We start from the raw sequence: 23,837 nt of genomic DNA, 5'->3' as shown, positions 1-23,837 counted from the left end.
CATGGAAAAGCGGGAAAAAGCAAAAGAAAGCAAAAGTGATAATAGTACTCTTTGAATGAACAGCAGGACAGAATTGATGATACTGCCTATTAACACTTGGCATAACTTTGTTAGTAAATCCTGTCTGAGCCATCCTTTTCAGCATATAGACTGTTATCTACTAAAGATGCACAGCAATAGCTGTGCAAAATAAACTAAAAGAAATAATAGTGCTGAATCACCCATTTGCTAGAGAGGGCTGGAATTGGTAGCTAAAAACTTCATTTTTAGGTATATGGGAACTTAAAAACTAATCATATTTACTACTCTGTTCATCAACCTCATAATCTTGTGCTTGTTACTCCCTAACTTCCCTATAGCTTCTAGACTGTACATGCTCAGATGAATGGCAATTTACACTGAATGGGAGGAAATTAGAAGAAATCAAGTATGTGTAGTTTTGTGTGTTCAAAAGCATCTGAAAAAGGTGCAGAACATACATCTGTTATGTAAATTGATAATCTCTCCTATCAATGACTGTTAATTTCTCTTCATGTGAGCTTCAAATTCCATGCTGTGAAAAGATGATTTAATAGGCATTGTTGCAGCCATTGAGGGTAACAGAGCATCATGAAGCAGCAGAAGCTGGAGTTAACTTTAACATCCTTAGGACAGCTAATTACTGGAATACAAAAACGCCTAATCAGTGTTAAATCTGCAGCATTTCTTCAGTTTCAGTAATACTATTGCATCTAGTTGTCCCCATGTAGGCAGTAGAGAGCCTAAGGCATGTTAATCCATGATATGATGGATTTTGGATGATGAAGACCACTTGAAGAAGGTGTTGCATGTCCAGGTGAAGGTGGTAGAGGGGTGCTGCAGTGCCCTGTTCCAGATAGGAACTCCTTTAAGGTTACAGTCATCCTGCTGCTGAGCAAGGAAAAGATGTTAAGGTGCTGTTCATCTTATGGGATCAATAGTGATGGGAAGCAAAAACACCCTGTGAGAAGATACAAGCAATCATGGATACCTAGGCAAGTGTAGTGTGCTGCTTCCTTGGATGTATGCTTTCAGCTTCAAACAGTTGGCCAGCAGCTGAGTTCTTCAGCCACAAATCACTCTCTATTTAAATTGTAGATGGATAAGAGTTGAAGAAAATTGCTCATGTGAAAAAACTCCCAGTTCTATCACAAAAAAGGGCATTTTTGGGGAAACTAGTTGCACGAGGCATTTCCTACTTTTTTTGTAATTTGTAATTCTCTTCCAAAAGAAGGTGTATAATTCTATTTGTACTACAAAATGGAAATTGTTGTAGTAGTAACAGTATCGTAACTGTACTTGTCTACTAGGCAACATCAAACTGACTAAATTTATGGGTTGTCAGTGTAAGAGGCATTTGTGTTTATGAAGTTTTATTGTGAGAATCAAAAGCTTTTTGGTTCTCAAGAACTAATAGCAGTCTGTCTTATTAGACTTCTCATTTTAGAAAATAAATGCTTTGTGCTGTTTCATTTCTGCCTCAATTTTGTTATATTTTCACTGTATTTTTTGTTTAATTCTACCTTAAAAGAGGTAGAGAAGTATTTCTTGGATTTCTAGGAAAACCAATTTTGTTACTACATAGGAGGTCATAAGAGAAAAATGTTATGTTTAGATAGTACTATCATTTTGATAGTATCTGGTGTTCCTCCCTTCTGTGATAAATTAAAAGCTGACTACCTCAAGAGTTCTGATAGTATTTCCAGCAGTGCAGGAGACCATTTTAAGCAAAAGACTAGTGAGAGAATCCATTAATCCCAGGGATATTTGAAGTCTGGATAACTCTTTCATATTAAATTTGAGATGAGGCCTTCAGTGCTATCTTGGTTTTGGAAACTGTTTCTAAAACTATTGTTAGACAGATAAATAATGGCTCTAATTGAAGCTGCTCAGCTGCAATGTTTATTGTTGAATTACTTTAACCGAAGCAGTCTTTGTTTGTTGAATTATATCCTTAACATAACCCTAGACACAAAATACAACTTCAAGACTAAGCATTCCCTTTCTGAATGTTGTGTTTTGTTTTTTGGGGGTTGTTTTGTTTTGAAGTTTTGTGGGTTTTTTTGGTTTTGGTTTTTTGTTTGGTTTTTTTTACATCCTTGTAACCCGGTAGATCCCTCTAGAGAAATAGATATGCTCAGCTGCAGGTTTTTTGTTTTACATCAAGACACCTGCTTTTATTCATTAAAGAAATAGCAGCTGTTCTGTCCCTTGGTTTTGGTGCGAGATTGTTATCTTTTGGGAAGTCTACTGATTTAATAGTTATATATAAAAAACACTTGATATCACCTTTCATTTGTAGGCATTTTTATTACATTTGAATTATTATTCTGTATATTTTTAATGAGTCTTTACTGGAAAGTTACTTTCCTATTTCATTGGGTTCTGTATCTTACACATAATGTCTTGAATATATAATTTTCTATGGCAACTGAAAATGTCTTTTCAATTTTCAAGTTGTTTTAGGAATGGACCACTTTAGAAGCCATATGCCCTACAATAATTGTTCATGAGAAGAGAAGGCAGACTTGGTTAGAAGTTATTGTGGGTGATTGCATAATTGTTTGCAGTGTTGTGATAAAGTGTAGCAAGTCAAGTTTTCCATATGAATGTAATAGCCAGGTAGAGACGAGTTAATGAGTGAAACTCATTTGTGTGACATTGAAAACAGGAAAAAAAGCCACTCCAAGACACAGTAAGTCATAAGAAGTAGCACTGTGAGTAAGTAATAGAATCATGGAATGTTTTGGTTTGGAAGGGACCTTAACGATCATCTACTTCCCACCCCTCTGCTATGGGGGAGGTGTTAGACCCACACATGTAAAAGTCTACCCTTAGGACAACTGCATACAAGTTGGTCCATTAAACCACTTTTGCAGGCAGTGGAGATAATAAAGCCCTTACAGGAATTATGCTGAAGTAGATGCCTAAAATAGGCTGGGTTAAACACATGATTTCAGCCAGAGCATAGAGCTCTTAATAGCCTACATCTAATGAAAGTTCAGTTTTGTTGCTACCAAAAGCTGGATGAGAAGAATTCCACTTTCATTATCCCACAATTACAACCTGAATGCTTCACTGCATTCAAATTGTTTGGCATTTCCTATTTTCTTTCCTATGAACTTTTTCAGAGGTCCTTTCCAACCTAAGTGATTCTGTGATTCTATGATTCTGGGATGAGCTACTGCATTGGCTGGTTTGCAGGGTGCAATTGTCAGCCTTTATCTTTGAGTTCATTGCATGAATTAGCAGATGCATTTACTCAACAGTATATAATTAAAAATAATTTTTATATTAGGAAATTACTTTGAACAGTCTGGTAGTATTGGGTTTATGTGTAGATGAGATGACACTCCCCTCCTACAATTAATTTCTTACTTCCTTTTCAAGACTGGTGTGTTAGAAGAACACTTACGAATGCATCTTCAGTGCTGTTTGACTTTGTGTAGTTTCTGGGATTTGAACTTATCTATTGTCACCATACTCTGGGATTATTACAGCAAGAATCTGGTAAGTAGATGAATACATAAAAATGTAGAATTGCATGTAGATAGTCCTTGATTTTTGCTGATTAATTCTGATTTTCCTGTAGCCAAGCTTGATTGCTGTACTTCTGTAAAACTACCTAGTCAATGGCAGTATCCCTAAATTTGCTATGTTTATTTAATGAAATCATGTTTAAATTTGTTATGGTCCATTACATTATGAAATAATAGAATATGATAATATATTTCAACTCTTATTTTTCATCAGGACTACTCAGTTTAAGATCTTGTAAAAATACTTTGCACACAGTTACAATGCATTTTTATCGTTTTAGCTGAGGTAGGAACAACATATCCTTTTGTTTGTGTGGAGGAGTGCATCTTACTGCCTTCGAAATATTGGCATTTATTGTTATTTATAGTATTTTCTGTTTTCATCTATTTCAGAACAGCTGCTTTACTGTTCCTTGGCTTGGTCTGAAGGATCTGGCAAATGTTAGTAAGACTTCTTTGTCAATGCTTGAGTTGGTGAAACGCTGCTGCTGCGAACAGCAGATCCCTTCTCTGTACAAGTCCAGCAACAGTTACTTCATTTTCCTCAGCATTTTGGCACGGATTATGAAAGAAGAAAACAATGGGATGCATCCTTGGAAACAAATTAAAGGACGGTATGGATGCTATTTACTTTGTCTCATTTTGTAAGAAGTGTAGTGAGTCAGGGGCCCTTACAGCTACATGCAAGGCAGAGGGCGCTGTGCTTATGGCAAAGTAAAGGGGGTGACAGATCCAGGGTGATTTATAATTTGAAGAAAGCAGTTGTTCCCTGAAGTTTCTGTTGCCAGCTGAGGCTGTCACTGGGTCCAAAAATCACCTTGGCATTCATGGTGTGTGATGATTTACCTCGTCCCACTGGCCAGGAATTTGGTAGACTGGCAACCAGTGCAGTAGTACAACTCAGTTGCCAGACAGATAATGTAATTAAAGCACAGAAATTGTGTTTGAGCTGGATGTAAGCCATGTGTTGTTCAAGAACATGCAGACTGACACTTGCTAGACCTGTATTTTCATTTAAATATTTCACTTCTTTTCAGTGGTTTTCAAAATTTCTCACAGTATTTTTGTGAGGATTTAAATTTTTCACTTAATTTTGAAACATACTAATTAAGTACAGTCAGTCATGATATAAAAAGCCGTAAAATATATGTGCTCTAAATTAAACTCTTGATGTTTTAGATGCTTACTGAATCCATGAGACTTTTCTTATAGTAATGAGGATAGCACTTGTAATGATTAATACAGACTTGGTAATTTTTTTTCATTAGATAGAGAAAACAGAAAACAAAAATAGTTTTGGTTTAGGGTTTTGAGTTGTTTAAAAAGATTTTATTAAGTATTAATAAAATAAATTAAAGTTCTATTAAGCATTAGTAAGTTCTTCATGTATGCAAGAAATAAACATTTAAAAATGCCCAGGTGTATACACACCTTACAAAGTTATGTGGTGTTTTTCTTCTAAGGAAGAAGGGTTATCTTGGCTATCAGAAAAAACAGTATGCCTAATGTCTATGTACACTTCAGAAGCTATTATAGTCACTAAATTTTGGGTTTATAAATCATTGCAACTATGTAGAAACAAATATGTTGTTGGATTCTGTATCAGTGTCTTGCTTTTTTTAAAAAAAATTTTAATTAGCCTACTCTGTTCTTACTGCAAGGAAATTACACTTACATTTTTGTGCTATTATAGCTTGTTACTTTCCCTAATTTAAGAGGGGGAATAATAATACACAACACACAGTGTGTCAGTCTGCTTAACCAGTATTCATCATTTCTATCTTGAAAATATCAATTACACAAGTAGCAAAATTTAACAGTCTACAGCTATGATTTTGGGATGAACTCTGTTTTCAGCAGCTAACCAAGCATTAATGGATGCATGAAAAGCATATATGCTTGTCAGTAGTAATTTACTACTAAACAACATTAATTGGATATGCTGTAAGTTTTGGTGGCTAGATTTGATAACCTCAACACCATTTCCAACTCTTTTCCAGGTGACAGAATAGGAAAACAGCACTTACAGATGTTTAACTACTGTATGTGGAACTTACTTTAAATTAAATGTGAAGGATATACCCGAAGTTTTAAACACAAAAATCAGAGTCAAGCTGTTTTCATCTTACTCCTCTGTTGTAGGAATGGTGGCTTTCATTTAAGAGTCCACATCCAAGCAAAGGTCCCAGAAAAGATGTGCTTTTTCCTTCTTGTCAACTGCTTTAAAATTTCAAAGTAGCAGTGCTTGTCACCATCAGCTGTGTATGACTTGAGCACTGTCCTATAAGCAGTACAGATAAAGTTTCTTAACCTCTTCCTGCCTGGAGAGAGGTTTCTTTCCAAATGCCTCAGCTTAGCTTGTCTGTTTTCTTTAGAACCCATCCATACCATAGGTGCGCAGTACAGGTTGATGCAGACTTTGGCAAAGCACTGTGGAGAAAAGGAATTTTCCATCAGAAATCTTCCTTTTATTGCAGTGATGGTTTGGTAGGTGAGACTTTGATCACAGCAGCTGCTGCATTACAACATAACAGCAGAAACCAGTAGCTGATTTCCACATGGAAATGAGGACGTTTCCAGGGAAGAAGTTGGTGTACCAGAATGGTTTGCTGCTGCAAAGAGATGCCACTTGACAGCTTCTCTTCCTAGGAGCCCTCATGGGCTAAACTTGATTGATATGAAGGCACCGTATGGGGGACACCCATCACAGACAGAGCAGAGAGAGTCTACTCATAACATTTTGCTCCGCTTGGTACTAGAGGTTAGATAAGGGGGAAGGGTTAGGCTGCACCTCCAATTGGAAACAACGTGTGCTTTAAATTAGGAGCAGAAACTGAAAGAGCATGTTTGTTCCAGTAGCCATAAAAGTAATGAAAAAAAGAGTATATAAAATTTAAGGGTTACCAGAAGTGGATAACTGTAAACTGAAAGCATGAAAATACAGTTTTAGTCACTCAAGAAGATAGAAAATTGCATACTTTAAGAAACTTTCTCTTTCCTGGGTTTTTCTGTTTGTTTTTCTAATGTAGAATTTATTCCAAGTTCCATCGGAAAAGAATGCAGGAGCTGACAGAAGTGGGGCTGCAGAACTTTTTTAACCTGTTCCTCATGCTGGCAGTTGTTGCGGAGACAGAAGATATAGTGAGTCGGGTGTTGGATCTTTTGGATTTCCTGACTCCATCCTCCATCACCATGTCTCGGAGAGCTCTCATCTGGAGAGGTCATTTTGCTTTCCTTTTAATTTATGTTGAGAAGAACATGGACATTAGTGCCCTAGCCGAGAAAATCTCAAATACTTTCTGTGAGAAGGCAAAGGAGTTTTTAGTAACCAAAAATGACTACACACAGAGACAAAATCTCTGGACTCTACTTTCAACCTACATTGATGGTGCCCAGGAAGTGTTTGAGACCAGCTGCTACTTGAGCCTTTCTGAGGAAAAGCTGCTAAATGATGGCTTTACTATGCTGCTGCCTGCATGTCGGGGAGCTGAGCTGAGCATGGTCCTGAATTTTCTTCAGGTTGTTCTAGCCAGACTTCGGTAAGTTATTTAGTTAAGTTGTGGATATAGACTAGCATTTTGTTTTTAGGGTTAAACTGTAGTTCCTATTAATTTTTTACTGAAATTGAGTAAAAGGAAAGAGAAATCTCTGAAGGTCTGTGAATGATGCGTTCAATCTCAAAACCCACCAATACTTCAGTGCATATAGAATCTTTGAAATGTTTCCTTACTATTTCAGATTAGGTTTGACATCCTGATATTTTGTTATGAATTAGTGTCTCTTTAGAAAGTCATCCAGTTGCTACTATTTCAGACAATATCATCTCTCATTTGATACAGGAAACGTAGAAATTATTGTCCGTGTTAATTACATAAGTGGGGGCTGGGGGGTGGGTTTTTTTGGTTTTGTTTCTTAATTGAATATTATTCTGTTTTTCAGAGTTTTTGTTCTAATTTTTTTTTTTTCATCAAGGTTGCATTCAAATACTACAGTTATGGAGATTTAAATACTCGTCTGGGGTTCGATGGGAAAGAAGGAAATCATATTTTACCACTTTCAAGCAGTTTTGCTTTGATGTACTAGTTCATTTTTCAACATCCACAGTGCCCTTCAATAAGCATATTTTTTGTCTACTGATGCCTTTGAGAAGCAGTCCTCCAGTTTGAAGCCCAAACTGCTTTTTTTTCATAAGATATTAAGAGGCAGCTATTGATCTGCCATTACTTCAAATGTGCAAGACTGAAATATGTGTAAAGAGCTGTGGAAGAGTGCATAATAGGAATACTGAGGCCCATATGCAAGATCTCTCTTTAACTAGGTTCTTTGTTATTGTCTAGTTTGACTGCAGCTGTCAATAGCTTATAGATCCAAAGACAACTGTTTTTCAGGCAGTCTTTTGAAAAAAGATGAAGCACAAAACTAAGTTTAGTTGATTTATTATTTATTATTTCAGTTCAACTGAATGTATTTCCTGGAATAAATTGGAGACTTCAAAAATGCTTTGACATCTTCTCCATTAGCTAATACACAGCATTTGTTGTGTTGTTTTTAAAGATGAAATAGGGAGAAATTTGAGACTGGTGAAAAAATTGCCTGTTTTATAACTTGGCATTATTTTTAAGCTTTCCAGGACTGGGGGTTATGTGGCCTTCTTGTAAGACAGAGAAGAGGGCATGCAAGTTCAATCTAGACTTCTCAGGTCATCACAGATAAGGTACAGGACAGTATTAGTACCTTTTTTTATAAAAAGTAGTTTTTCTGAGATATTTGAATTACCAACATGCTCAAATAGTAATTAGTATGAGAGAGATTTTTAGAGCCTTGCTTTTTTTAACAGCTCTTTATTTCAGTTTCTGTATTTATACATTTAGTTACTGTTACAAGCCTATTTATCCCATCTACAGAAGAACTAAATTCCTTAATACTTACAAAACACTTTGATCTTCAGGTTGTATGGAGCAGGAAAATGTTAGTGATTTTGCTGCTTTGACAGACTCACTGAAAACAGTTCTCTGTTGCCATGCAAATAAAACAACACTAAAACCACCTTTTTGATTCAGAAGATATGGATGATTTTGTGCTAACCAGATGTTAAAATATTATTGAATTGACCAGACTGATTAGGCCTGGTCTGTTTTCAAATTCAGATAAGGGTGAAACGCTTGTTTATAAAATCCAGGCTGATATAAGATAGTAGGCCTTTCATAAAAGTAATTTTTCTGTACACTGCACTCTTAATAATTTTAAAACTGTATGACAGGGAATTTACAGGTAGGAAGGAAGTGAGATCACTGATTAAAGAGACAAGCAGCTCCCTCTAGGCTGTTAGGAAATAATAACTTCATGTGTTACTTTCTGCTAACCCCAGATGATGGCTCACAGGAGCATTCTTTATTGCTGATTAAGTAGCATTATGAAAATACTGACTTGGTTGTGTTAACTAAATGCCTCAATATTTAAAGCTAAAAATGTCAAATAGTTTTAGCAGTCCTCTTTAACATATCTTGTTGGGATTGCTGGAATCTCATTCCAGGTTTCCCAGTTGTTTTTATTTGAGGATACTGTAAAAATTCTAGTCTTTCATTTTCAGAGTGAGGTGTAGCCAAAAGCTCTTCTTTAATTATAGCTATTCATGCCGCTATAGTTAAGGGTCTGTCAGCATTTCCATTATAAACCTTTATTTTCAAGGGTTTGTACCATAGCAGTGAAAACTTGCTCTGGGCTAAAACTCGGCATACAAGGATTTGAAAGTACGCTTGTTTTCTTTCTTTCTTTTTTCATAAAAGACATCTGAAAAGAGACCCCCACCTTCACCATTTTTACACCACAGTGTTTTAAAATAACCCATTCCAGCTTTTTCTGGTATTTTTCTTGTCTGCTAGAAAAGTACTGGTAGCTTTTGATTGTTGTATTTACCTATGGTTAGACTATTTTAAATAAGGTTTCTTAAACCGCTTTTTTATTGGTTGTTACCATTATGATTATTTTGGAATCCATATATTTAAATAGAACTATGTCTTGACAGGAGCTCATTTTTATCATTTTTTGATATGTGGTGAGTGGATAATTGAAATCAAGATGCTACTTGCTGGCACTTGCAAGTATTTGATCTTCATAGTAACATTCACTATGAACTGTTAGATTGTATTTTAATACAGTCTCCTTTTTAAAACCATGTAAAATAAACAGTAAATAATCAAGAAACTCCTCTAAATCAAAATGTGAAGTACTTCCTTCCTATTTTTACTTGGAGCATTCAGCTTCTAGCTCAGACATAAGTTTTTTCCTTTATTTTTTTTCTTGTTTTTAAGCAATGTTTTAAAATCCTGACTTCTTGTTGTTGTTGTTTTTTAGGGTTTTTGTTGGTGGTGGTGTTGTTGTTTTTTATTGAAAGGTAAATGCAGGATGTTTGCCCATGTGTGCTTTCATTTGTTCCAACTCTCTAGCACTATCTGTCAACTGTGTGCCTCGTGACACAAAAAGAAGCCCTAGGTTAATAAAAATACAGGCATTAAATGGATTTGACAGAACTTGCTGTAAAAATGGATACAAGACTCTGAGAAATCGGCTGTAGGTGCTGGCACTGCAATATATTATTCTTAAAAGAAGTGTTTGAAACATGCTAAAATGTCTTGTATTGTAATGGGGTATTGCTTTGACATGAGCTTTCTCTTATTATTGTCATCCTGGCATTTGAGTTTTGTTGAGTGTTAGCACAGAGTTACAGCACTATAAAATGTGAGTACATGCCCAGGTGTAAAATCACTGCCGTGCTCCAAACATCTTTGCCTAGTTTCAGGGAGACTTGGAGGAGAAGTGAGAAGTACCACTAACCTGATACCATCATAAATGGTAATTTTACTTTGAAAACAGTCTGTGTGAATTTATGCCCATTTGTACTTTCTTGCTAATTTTTGAAAATTTCAGTGTGTAAATTTCATAAGCTCTTACAGGAATATTGACCAAGTAAACCTGTCTCTAGGAGAAAGTTACATTAATAATTGGACCATGGGTAACAGGATGTTTCTATCTGAGTGTGTTTAGCCTTGAGGTAGTGAGAGAAACCACAATAGGAATGGATTATCCAGTATATCTTTGCTATGGAAATGTAGAGTCATTTGTAATTTTTTTTGTTATACTTGCCATCAAAACAGCCTGTGGGAAGCTTTTTAGAGACCAACAGAAGCATCTCTCCCTCTCTCTATTACTGTGTAAGTCAGTAGATAAGCTCAGGAGGAGAGAACAGAAAGGCCCTCCCTCCTTTTCTTCCCCCTCAGGGGTTATAGTGTTAGTCTTTGTAAAATCTTTTTTCTGATGTTGAGCGTCTGAAAACTGTATTCAGAAGAGTTTGGAAGATCATGAGTCTTCTCTTACCCATCCCATCCTGTGAGAATATATAGAGCTCCCAGCTGTGATGCCCTGATAAGTACAGAAGGCAACTCTGGACTAAGCTACTGAACTGAGAGTCCAAAGATGTTAGTTTTGCTCAAAGATCTCCCAGGCTTAATGAATGACCACTAAAAGTTGCTGTGAACTTTGTTTATCTGTGTGAAAAAAAGGAAATAGATCCTTCCTTTTTCACTTCACAAAAAATATCTTATGCTTGGGGAGCAAGTATGCCTTGCTATGCTAACTTGACCTATCCTTTAAAGTATTGTTATGGTTTCTTTGAAGTTCAAGTATTCCATTAACAAAATCGGTGTTTAAAGGAGTGTAATGAAAATCTAGTTTCTAACTGCTCTAATGCATGAGAAGCAAGCACTGCTTTACAATATAACAGCATTTTGAGAGGTTTCCTGTGTAGGAATCCTTAAAAATAATGTTACCACCTTCTCAGGTAATACAGTATATGTTCTTAGCTACAGTTGTTGCCTTAAGGTGTGGCTCTGGTAATTAAAACTGAATTTTCTTTTCTTCTTCTTACTTTGTGGGATTTGAGGTTTTTTCAGGTTTTTGTTGGAGTCTAAAGTAATGTTTTACATCTTTGTCCCTTGTATTCTGACCTTCAAAGTTGACTAACTAAAACTAATGTGTTGCTTTAATTGTTTTTCCTCTGCTCTGAGAGTGTTACTATGCAAAGAAATGAAATGAGACAACAGCATGCACTGGAAATGTGTACCTAATACTTTGCATATAGAAAGTTCCTGTATACGTCTGTCACTGGTTCAGGTTTGCAAGAATATTCATTTCCCCTTCTCAGTGTCCATTTTCTTGAATCAGTAGGTGGACACATGAAAGTTGAACAACTGATTAACATTAATTGCACGTTGGTGTTTAAGATGTAATAGCATCTTGCCGTAGTAGGAGGGCAACAAGGCTGGAAAGCATGTCCTGTGAGGAGCAGCTGAGGTTTTGGGTCTTGTCTGGTTTGGAGAAAAGGAGGCTGAGGCGTGACCCCATTGCTCTCTACAGATTCCTGAGAAGGGTAAGTGGAGAGGGAGGTGCTGAGCTCTTCTCCCTGGGCTCCACTAATACGACATGTGGGAATGGTTCAAAGCTGCACCAGGGGAGGCTTAGACTGGACATTAGGAAGCATTTCTTTACTGAGAGGATGGTCAAGCCCTGGAACAAGCTTTCTAGAGAAGTGGTTGATACCCCAAGCCTGTCAATGTTTAAGAGGCAATTGGACAAAGCCCTTAATAATTTGCTTTAGCTCTTGATCAGCTGTGAATTACTTAGGCAGTTGGACTAGATGGTCATTCTAGGTCCTTTCTTACTGCAATATTCTACTCTACTGTTCTATTCTAGAATCACTTCAGAACACACTGAAACATTAAAAGCTATCAAAAAACCTAACTGTTGATGTCCAAAAAAAGTCTTGGTAGATACCCAAAGCTAAAGAAACTCAAGTCTAGTACTCAAACATCAATCATGAAGATATACAGTTCAGTCCCCTATGCTACAGATGGAAACACGCTTTTTGTGTTCCATTGTATCCATTTTATCCACCAAAAATTAATCCACATAAGCTTTCTGTAGCCTACCTGACAGCAGTATAAGATTTCTGTTGTGAAAGGGTAAATCCATGAAAAAAAGAATAAAATCATATCCTGGTGTACTGAGAACCTGCTGCTTGGATCCCTATAGTTGTTTAGAGAAGTATGTGCTCCCTGAAGGACGTAAAGCACAGATTTGTTTTCTGATGGAAGTCTCTCACTTCTGAAACTATTTTCCCTAAATTAACTTTCCTCTCAGTTTTACTTTTATTCTTCACATGAGGTGTGAGGATGGCTTTTCATATGAAGTGGGTTTTTTTTGTTGTGGATGTTAAACAAAAGAAATATTTTTGCCAATAAAATCATTATATGCAAGTAGCCTTCTAATCTCTTAATTTTGATTGTTTCTTCGTTACCTTACAAGATCTATATTTCTTCTCTCTTTAGGATATCTCATGTCAGATTTAAGGCTTATTTAAAATGAACAGAAAGCTGAAGCAATTTTCTTTATTCCATTTCAGTCTCCTAAGGCCTATTTCCCCCTGGTGAGCTCATAGCAACAGGGGGGTTTAAGGGAATTCAGCTTTCTGCAAATTAATGTCTCGCATCATGAAAATTCAGGACCTTTTTTTTTTCCTATGTCTTGAAAAAGTAATACAGTGAGTGTGAGTATTATTTCTTGCCAGCGGGTGGAAGATGAATGATTTTGTCACAGTTTTACTGCTTGATGAGCAGTGTCCTGAGGGTCAGGCTTAAGTCTGTGTCACTATGCTGCTCATTACTCTTGAGCTAAATAAGGGCTGATTGGATCTAAATTGCCTAGCACATGGGCTGCAGATGAGCTCAGTGAGTAGGGGATGACCTGCTATTCAGGCTGGGAGTAACCCCGGTGTGCAAATGCTGCATTAGAACACCGTGGGAGAATGAGAGGCTACCGACCGCTGCCAGCAAAAGAAATCGAAATGTAAAAACTCTTTGATGCTGCAATGTTAGAATTTGAAATGTAGGAAGTGACAGGTTGATGGTACTTATCAGCTTTGGCTGGATTAGAGAACAGTGTCATCTTGCTTATATAATGACAGAAGAATGAAGCCCGCTCCCAAGTACTTTGTGGTGCGGAGCTGCTGCTGGCAGAGCCGATGCTGCCTCCTACTGACAGCCCGTGCGGGAGGATGGAGGGAGCGCACGGCGAGCTGGCTCCGGGCCGACAGCTTGGCTGCCCTGGCCTGCCCAAGTGCCCAGCTGTGCCCGGGGTTTCTAGGCTCTTATTAGCAGAGAATCAGAAATGTGACTGATAAAACAGCAAGTGTACATTCTGGGACAAGAGCAAGCCACTGTCTTGCATGTGTCAAGAATGTTTAGACGAGTCAATTATGTGCACTGATCCAGACACATTTGGCTCTGCTTCACCCAGAATATTTCCCTTTGCTCTCTTGTCTCCATTGCTAGCCCCTGTGAAAGGAATTGATCTCTCTGGAGAGGAGAATTAATTTGTGCCTATGTGTTTTAAAGAAAGTTGACCTTTAAAGTGGAGGAAAAAATCTGAACCAACTCCAAGGAGAATCCTTATGCTAACTGAACAGATGAATGTACTTGTCTTAATGGAGGAAAATGAAAACTAGGGAAAGCACTTGCTGGATGCTTGTCACAACATAGATTGAAGCACTTTGTGCAGTTCTGAAAGATTCAGTTCAGTGGTTCAGTAGAACAAGCTTCTGGGTTTTGTTCCCCCCCCCCCCCACCATCACTCATACTTCGAAAACTGGGTAATAACTACAGTGATGAGAAATAGCCACTTGCTTCCTTTTTTCCAAATTTATTTCCGATTCTCTTACTGACAGCTGTAACCTACCAGCATCAACTTCTCTTGCTACTAACTTCTGGGACTGTCTAATCAGCAAAAACAATTTGGTATGTTCTCTTGAAAGCAATGACCAAATGAAGAGAAGGGTTGGATCTCAATACATTGTGTTTTCTGTTTATTCTTTAGTGTTTTTCTGTTTTCTGGGTATATACTGTTTGATTCTTCATCCCCTAGGATGCTTTTGCTTATGATTGAATTTCTTCTTGGAAATAAAATAACTTCTAGTGTACTCATTCCTGGGTATCCTAACCAAAAAAAAAAAAAAAAAAGATCAGAAAAAAGAAAACAGCAGCCTTGAAAGTACAAACAGATTTTCTGTAAAATGGTGTGAGTCTATAGGAATAAGAGAAAATTTTCATAAAAATCATCACTAGTGTAAGGTTTCAATGTTACTTGTGTAAAATTAGTGTTATCAGTGTTTAATGGCATTCATTCAAATCACTGAAAACAAAGAACTGTTTAGCACAACTAGTCGTACTAGATGAAAAAAGTTAGGGTTTGATTTTATATGTAGCCAGAAATTAGAGAGTATTTCTGTGTGTTCAAATGGAAAATAAAACCAGCATTTAAAATTACTTTGATATTTTGAAATAAATTATCCTCAACAAGAAGAAATAGTGAAGGCCAAATACTGAAATTAGAAAGGACACATGGAAATATTACATGGAATGCTTGACTTGCAGCCATATTGTCAAAGTATGGGAAGGTGAGAGAAACAGGGAATCTTCACATCTGGCATTGGTTGAAGTGAGGTAGCTGCCCTTGCTGTTACCTCATTTCTGCCCTTGCTTGTAGACTTTGCTGCCTGCTCAGCACAGATTCCTGCAAGGTCTATTATTGTCCCTGCACTAGCGCAGTTGCTGCCTAGTGCAGGGGGAAAAACTGGAATTGTTTGTGAACTGGAATTGCTTGTGAAGTGGATTCCCTTGTACCTTACAAGGAGTGGGAAATGAACCTGCTACTTATGCTTTCACCTCTGTTTACAGAGTGTTTATTTTTGTGAGTTTCTAGTAGTATCTGCAAGAAAATCCAAAATTTGGATTTTGAAATCTATTGGCTAACTTTTAACAGTGAGTTTCTTATGCACACAGCCTATATGATATTAGGAAGCAGGACCTAATGTGACTCTGCTTTAGGAAAAAAACAAAAAAAAATTAAATATTGTTGTGAAGTGTGTTAATAAAACTCCTGCAGGTGAGAAGAGCTGCTTATTCTGTCTTTAGTTGCAGCGTTCTGTATGCAGTTCTGGATATGTCATTTTACAAAATATTTATGAATAAATTGAAAATTAGAGGGAGTCACAGAAGTGAATGACTAAAGTAGGCAGTTTGTATGAGTTTGATGGAAGTGATTTCAGCTAGGAAGAGTTGAGACAAGCTAGAAGTTACCCAGTATGTAAAAGGATGTTACAGGTTTTCTGCTGTTCTTCATGCCAGTGAAGACAGAATTGTCTTAATTTTGGACAGACATTTAGGATGGTTATTTAGAATAGGCTGCTACTGTAGCACTTCAAGAGAAACTTATGGAATCAAACTTATTTATTTTCTTTTTTTAGAGTTTGTTTTCATTTCCATGTTCTATTGGGGGAGAAAAATTGAACCTGTTTAGTGCTACAGTATCCTACTTGTTCTTGGAATTTCTGGGGTGGAAGTGTAAAGATGGCTTCTCCTGTATGCACTGGACAGTGGCCCTGCTGAAAAACGTGATGGCTTTTCAGTGGTTTTGTGTTTGAGTCTTGAAATCTGTCTAGAAAATTACTTTGCAAATGCTTTTTTAGACATTGATTCAGGGCCTGTAGATGTGCATTGCCATGTTTTATTTGGCTTGGAGCAAGTCCAAGTGTCACTAATTGCCAATGGCTAAATGCTCCAGCTTTCTTTACAGTGGCACTAAAACAGGGACAGTGAAAATACGTCTAATGGAAAATGAGCCTGAAATAGTAGGCTACCATATATATCCTCCCTAAAAACAAACTGGAAAGAGGAGAGCATACTCTGCAACATATACATTGTGCATCATCTCAGGGACTTTTTGGGGGCCTCTTCCTGACTTTTTTTTTTTGGGAGGAGCAAGTAGAGAAAGGTAAAAGCAGTTTGTGGTTTACTTAGTTGTCTGATAAGCTGAAGGTACTGTCTATTCCCTCCTCTTTTTCACAACCAGAAGGCCCTGTTTATCTCTAATCGGGGTTAATTAAAGCCTTAGGGCAATACTGAGCCCCTGCCAATGGCTGTAAGGTACAGACATAATCAAGGCTGCACCCCTCACTGTAGGGAAGGGGGAGGTAACCGTGGGCTTCTCATAGGCTCTGATAATGCAGATGTGCTAATGCTCCTGAAAATACAGGAGTGAACTTATTTTTGGTTAGATAGTTCATTCATTAATTTCTGGCTGTTACCAAAGAGTTGTGGGAAGTGTCTGGTTTAATGTGTGTGCTTGGAAATCCATGTTAAGAGGCAGAAAGCTTCTGTTTCTCTCTGTGGTAATGCAGGGGCTGCACAGGCAGCCACAGCAGCCATTGTGCGCACAGCAGGAACATCCTGCTGCCAGGGATGTGTCATCCTTTACTGAGGGGCAGGAGAAGGGAAGAACAGGCAAGTACAGATGTGCTTGCCAGGACAGTGAAGTTTCCTTCTACTGCTTTTTGCAGTCTTGTTTTCCTTACAAAAAGTCAACCACAAGAATAAAACCAAATATTTTCATTGATATTTTTCTGTTTTCCTGGACAGGAATATATTGATTAGCTACTGGAGATGTACCTTTGGAAATACTTAAGTAAGTGTTCCACATATGACTATTAAAAATATTTTAGAGCTGCTAAAGATTTGATCCCAGGGAATTCCTCTGATTCATACCACACCTATTTATATTTAAGGATATTCTACAACAGCCTGAATTGGTGAAGAAAAACTGTGTGTATTTGTCCAGTGTGTTACATTTATGTGGAATTTCGTATTAGGTGTGAAGATGACATCAGAAAGAGTTATGTACTGTGATCAGCTCTTAAATAATAATTAACTATAACACAACCATGATCATCCAAACATCGTAGGGAGAGTGAATATATTCAGGCAATCAAAGGATTTTACAATGTGATTATTAGGCATTGGGGAGATGTGGCCCTGTTTAGGGTAACAGGGAGCTGTGGTTAATTGATGCTAGGATAATCAGATTTTTTCTGTTTTATTGTTCTGGGACCCTAGGCTTTCCAAGAATATGTGTGCATGCACATAGAAGAAAAAGAAACCCCAAGCATATAAAATTTTAAGCCTAAAAGTGTATCTTGAAGTTAGGCTTACGTTACCTTGCCTTGCTGTACTGAATTACTGCTATGATTATAAGTGTTGAGAAATAATTTATATTGTCTGTAAATCATCCCCATTTTACATCACAGTGAAAATTCAATACATCTTGATTCTGAGTAGTTTGTAAAGGTATCTATTTTCTTAAGGCATGAAAAATGGCTAGCTTTTTCCAAGTCAAACTCAAAAATTGAAGGTGTTTTTTCTTGCAGCCAAGAAATTTTTGTTGTTTTCTTTCTTGAAAGAAGACCTTTGATATGTGTACAGTCTGAATGTTATGACAGAAAATACAGTGGATGCAGTCCCCCTTGAGCTTCATTGTCTTCTCCAAATTTAGAATGTGAGATGAGGAAATAGCATCAAGTTGCACCAGGGAAGGTTTTGACTGGATATTAGGAAAAATTTCTTCATGGAAAGGGTTGTCAAGCACTGGAACAGGCTGGCCAGGAGGTATTGGAAAAAGGAGATGTTGCACTTTGAGACATGGTCTAGTGGTGGACTTGGCAGTGCTGGGTTAATGTTTGGACTTGATCATCTTTAAAGTCTTTTCAACCTAAAGGATTCTGTGAGGATGGAAAGCAGAATTTAATTTCATTAAAGTTCGTTATGGAAGGGTTTCCAATGCATTGCTGTGATACTGAACCTCTGGAATTCTAATAGCTCAACCTATCCTCTGGAAGATTTGAAGATTAAGTGTAGCATTGCTACTGTCTCTTACTGAAAGTTTGTCTCTTGCTCCTTTTTCTTTCCTGTTCTCTCTTTGTCCTGCTCTTTCTTGAAACAGAGTAATTTCTGAAAACTCTTCAGCAATCTTATCTCCATGTAAATTAATACTGTAAATTGTGCTGCTAGTGAGGGTGGAGGGGAGTAGTAAGAGTGGGTGGGGGGAGAGAAGAATTAAAATCATTCCAATAAATGGTTTAATTTATGCCTCAGCAGTTAAGCATGCTCCTGGTTAACAGAAATACCCTTCAGCTACACAGGATTTGGGAGGGTTGGAGGGCACTCATTTGCACATAAATAGCCATTAACTGATAAATTCCCAGAGGTCTCCTGTTGCATGCTAGTGGTTCTGACCTACTTAGCTAGCTTAAATTTGTTTTACAGAATTATTATAATTCCATCCTTGGTACTTAAACTTTGTGATTAATGCATGCCTCACAATACAATTAAAGTATAATTACACAGTTTTACAGTTTGCTATCATGGTGTTATTATTATTACAAAGACCTGGATTTTGCAAATATTAGAAGAATTAGGGTTCTGATACCCATCACTTTGCTGTTATTAAGTGATTATGTTAAATGGGACCCCTTTATGTCTGAAGAATGAAGTGGAGAGAGGGGAATCATTAACTAGCACATCAGATGGTTTCTAAGTGATTGAGGAAGAGATGTGTGGTGAGTTTTTTACACATCTATACATGATAGGTGCAAATACCTTTTGTTCATCTTTGCCAGCTGCCTCTGACATATTCTAGCACATCTGTGCTGTAGTGCTTGAAAAAGTTTCATCCTAAACATCTCCTCACTGTAATCAGTTAAAAATCATTTGCACGTGTTAAAACTTCGATTTTATTGTACTTCATTGATACTTTTTATTACATGGACTTTTTTAATACTCTAATAAAAACATGAGCAGCCAGATACAGATGTTCAGTAGATCTGTGTGGTGTAGGGTAGGGTGTGACTGCAAAGATGATACAGACCTTTCTCTTGTGCTCTGTAAACTCGGAGCAGTTCTCTGTGAGGGATCTTCCTGACTTCTCAGTTTGTGCATGATTGTACTGCATATTTATACTGGCTGCAGATAACAGTAAGTCACAAACACTGCTATTTTTACCTTAACTCTAAGGATTACCTAGCCTTCCCTATTTTGCAGACCAAACTTAGTTCTCTGGCTACTACTTATTCCTCAAGGAATGATCCAAGAATCAGTAATGTTACTTGTATATGACCTAAAAAAAATTGGTGCTGTAGTGCATAATTCTTATTACATCCTTTTTCTTTTTTTTCCCCAATGTAGCTGTATCAGAAAACTTTACATTAATGACTAATATAATTAGCAACTAAAAGGACTGAAAAATATTTTTAATAATATTTTCATTATTCCAATGTAAGTAACAAATCTAATTTTACTTATCTGTGAATATGTGCTGTATTGCAGAGTTCACTGGTGGGAAATAGATCAGTTGATGCATTTTCTGAGTTACACTTTCTGTTCTTCTAAAGCTCTAAGGTTATACTATAACATTTTTTATCTATAATTGCAACTGGAGTGAAAACGCCAAATGTGGTATAGAAATCTAATGTTGCACCCTCTAGTCTTATTTGATCCAATGCCTTGGTTTTCATTTTTGCTTAGTTTAAAAAGACTTGTTGCTTATGTGGTTTTCTGGTTTTCCTAAGTTGTGCTCTTCATTTCTTCAACAATGAAAATATTTCTTCTTTTTAATTCCAGAAAACAAAAAGAGTAAAAGGCAAATAGAAATCTTTTTCTTAGAATTACTCCTTTAGCATCTGTTTTTTTTTTTTTTTTGTCTGTATTTATGCTGCTACAATGATATAATCTCTACTTTTGCTGTTATCATTTGAGCTCAGAAAACATTGGTCATCATTACTGGTGCATGGAAGCATTCAAACAGGTAGCCAGTAATTATGCTTGGAAGAATGTGCTATATTTCAAGGCTTCCTACTTGACTATTCGGGAATTGGTTTTATTTCTAGTCTTTAAAAAAAATACTGCATTGAAGTGATTTAAATCATTTTCATGTGGCACTGCAAAAATGCAAAAGCACATTATCAGAGAAGGAAATGGTCAGCAATAAGAGCCGTTTTGCAAAGTTGGCTTGCAACAGCTACCACACTATGTGGGGAAAACAGTTATCCTGTAATAATAAGACTAATGAATTCAGAAATCCATTGATTGAACTGGCTCTGGGTAGATTATGTGCAGGCTTGCTTCAAGGAGAGGAATTTATGAAATGTTTGCCGCATCCAGCAAGCACTGCTGCTATTATACAGCTGCCTCCTCAGTGGTTTGCTTTGATCCTGTGGAATGAAAGGACAGGAGGATCAGCTCAGGTCTAAATGAGATTACAGCTGGTTCGGCAGCTTATCTGGTCTAATGCCAACTAGTGTGGCTTTGCACGTCCTAAGGGGTTTACAACAGAAACTGTTTATTGAGTATCATCGGTTTACTCAACACAAGCAGGCTAATCCTTCCCAGCCTCAGCATGTTGTAGGATTGTGTATGAGCCAAACCAAAAGCTGGTGCAGCCAGGGCCTCCAGAGCCCTTTGTCTCGCTTCATATTGATTTTTTTACCTGTGTTAAAGACAGTAAAAAATAAAACCAATAACCGGCCCTATTGTGAGCAAAAGGTTAATCTGACCTAAAAATCTTACAAAAGCATCTTTTAACCCTAGAAGGGATGGTAGCCTTTCTCTGACTTTTCACTCAAGGGATTTTCTAGTTTAGGGTTTTGAAGAGCAAAATAGGGAAAAGAGCTTCAATATTTAACTCTGTGTGTCTTGTAGTTGTCTCTGAATTCTTTCGGCTGCTGCATAGAAAACTTTAAACAGTTATTTGTAATATTATTATAACAATGTGTTGTCTGTCTGTGGTAGGTGATGCTGCATGGCAAGGACACAGCATGCTGAACATAGGCAGAGTAGTAGGAACTGGTAGGTGTCCCAGGGCTCATGCTGCTTTTTCACTATAGTGGTTTTTATGTAAAAAACATCAGAAAACACCTTTATCAGCTACTTTCTCAATGAAAAAGCAAATATTGCAAACTAGGCAAGTGCATCTTAAGAAATTAAGAAAAGTAACAAACAAGCACAGAAAATCAGAATATTTTTAAAAAATTATGTGCTGCAAGTTTTTAAACAACATCCCTTTCTGTTTTGATATGAAGTACAATGCAATATTTCATACAATCATATTTTATTGAGAGTATTTTCTATCTGAGGTGAGTTTTTTGGAAGGCATTATAGCGTGTGTCAGATTATTATAAATCAAATGTTTTTTGTAGTATAGAAAAATACTAGATTAATCTTTAGGAAGCCTTGCAGAGTAGTAGCAATATATTTACACTGAAAAGAAATATGATAAGTTATCAAATTTACATTGTTGGAATTATTATTAAATACTTTTTTGTATATTGTGCATATTATTGGGAGTAATTAAATTGGTTTTGCCATGATGCAGGGAAGAGAATTTGTTGGCACACCTATCTGTCATGAACTGCATGTGATAGACTTTAACTGGAAACTGTTTGAAGGCTGTTGATTGCTATGTAAAAAAAAAAAAGGTAACAGTAACTTGAGGAATTATGAATGGCTGTTTTCTGTTTACTTCACCTAATTGGAATGAATGTCTATTTAAGCTGTATGTAAGCAAAGACATTACCATGGACACCATGGAAGCATTAGGAGTGTTTTGTGGCAAAATTGCAAAAAAATGTGTAAGATAAATGTGAGCTTTACTAATACTTAAACCTAATGGACAAGATGTGTATAAGTTTAAAATGCAGTAATTGTTCGTTTACTTGTATTCTATCAAATCTGGTCTTAAATGATGGATTGCTCTCGTGTAGTATTACACTTCAACATGTTTGACGATAAAAACTATTGTCGATGATTGCTTAAAGTCTGTTTGTTCGATCATCTGAACAGTGCAAATCAAAGCATTTTGTCAGACTGTGAGAAGTTTTGCCTGGATAATGCTTCCTACACACACAGGTTGCCAGATAAATTATGTGCAGTTTCACAGTGTAGCTGGTGCTGGAAGTTAAATGGATGCCCAGTGGTAGAACCTGTAAAACATTTTCCTGTTAACACTACCAGGCAGAATTGACATTGTTGATGGTACCTTTGATCTAATAAACTATCAGTTCTAACAGTGATTTTTACTGTGTTTCAGAGGGGATGATGATATAAGTTTAGCAAGCCTGCCATTCTTTCTGGATGACAGAAGATTAGTTCTCCTGTCTGTATTACCCTGTGTTGGGAACAATGTTAGTAGGGGATGTTTTGTACCCAAAGTAATCACCTCCACTAAAAAGATATGTTACACAAACAGCATCCTTTCCTGCAACAGATACTCCATAAACAACAAAACTGATTTTGCAGGAAGGAAATGAAATGCTTTGTTTGGAATTTGGAAACAAGTTATCTCATTATCTTGAGTACAAGTTTGCCTGCCTTCCAAAGTCTGTTTTCTCTTTTGAGAGGAAGATTTTCCTTAGCCACTTACAGTATATGACTCCCAGCAGCTTCCTAGAGAGTATCCCTATGCATATAGGTTTTGGTTTTCTGCAAAGACAGCTGGAGGAGCTGGAGCAAGGGAGTTTCATTTTAGGAAAGAAAAACTTCATTTGAACCAGTTCCTCTCCCTGTTACAGTCTTGTTTTAAATTAGGAGTATTTTTGAAGTATTTTTCAGGCTTCCTGCCTGAAAAATGAGTTGCATGATACTAACAACAGTGTTACATGTGTAATGGCAAGACAGGTCTGTTACTGGAAATGATTTCAGAATGTCTGAAGAGATAACTGTGGGTAGTAGTACTTCTGGTTGGTTTGTTTTCAGTATTTGGAGTTTAATATTTAATATTTTGATATTCTCCTGAGGACTTTGTGCAGTTATCCTCAGAGTCCATTTCACATCTCATGCTCCCATCAGAAACTTTTAACTGAGGTGGCACCCACTCAGCATTTGAATTTCTGCAGCCAGAATAACAATTTTACCAGTTTGTCTCTGCTGCTTGCTACTTGAGCCTGGGTGAGGACAGGCTCAATGAGAGAAACTGCATTTCTAAAGCTGTGCTAGATAATGGAATATATTTGAGATGTGGTGAAGTTGACCTCAGTGAATGTTTCACGCAATATGTTGAACTTCGGATTTTATTTTTTAAAATTTTTTTAATAGCATGGCTAAGAAGAATTTTAATGATCTTTGCATAGCCATGAACTTGCCATCACGTTTCTTAGATTGTAAGCTCTTCCAAAATGACCTGTATTCTTTTGATATATTTTAATGAGACACTGTGAGCTTAAAGAGAGATCCACTTTAGTACAGTATGTGGGTGTCTCTTCCCCAGTGTGGGGAGTCCATCGGCACTGGGAGTCTGATTAACTACTGGGGTCTGAATTGTAAGAAATTATCTGTTTAAGGTCAACCT

At 36.9% G+C, this 23,837-nt stretch overlaps 1 protein-coding gene across 2 annotated transcripts in view; it reads left to right on the top strand.

Annotated features, from left to right (window-relative positions):
• Nucleotides 1-23,837, top strand: part of MMS22L (MMS22 like, DNA repair protein) — a 90,940-nt gene that overhangs the window by 27,746 nt on the left and 39,357 nt on the right. For both annotated transcript variants that reach the window (XM_048297185.1, XM_048297183.1), the window contains exons 12-14: nucleotides 3,409-3,528; nucleotides 3,951-4,171; nucleotides 6,587-7,096. In XM_048297185.1, the coding sequence (XP_048153142.1) occupies nucleotides 3,409-3,528; nucleotides 3,951-4,171; nucleotides 6,587-7,096 (851 nt within the window). The remainder of the gene's footprint in view (nucleotides 1-3,408; nucleotides 3,529-3,950; nucleotides 4,172-6,586; nucleotides 7,097-23,837) is intronic.

Source organism: Corvus hawaiiensis, chromosome 3 (genome assembly GCF_020740725.1).
Source record: "Corvus hawaiiensis isolate bCorHaw1 chromosome 3, bCorHaw1.pri.cur, whole genome shotgun sequence".
Taxonomy (NCBI): domain Eukaryota; kingdom Metazoa; phylum Chordata; class Aves; order Passeriformes; family Corvidae; genus Corvus; species Corvus hawaiiensis.
Note: the sequence above shows the minus strand (reverse complement) of the source record. Positions and strands in the feature narration are given on the sequence as shown.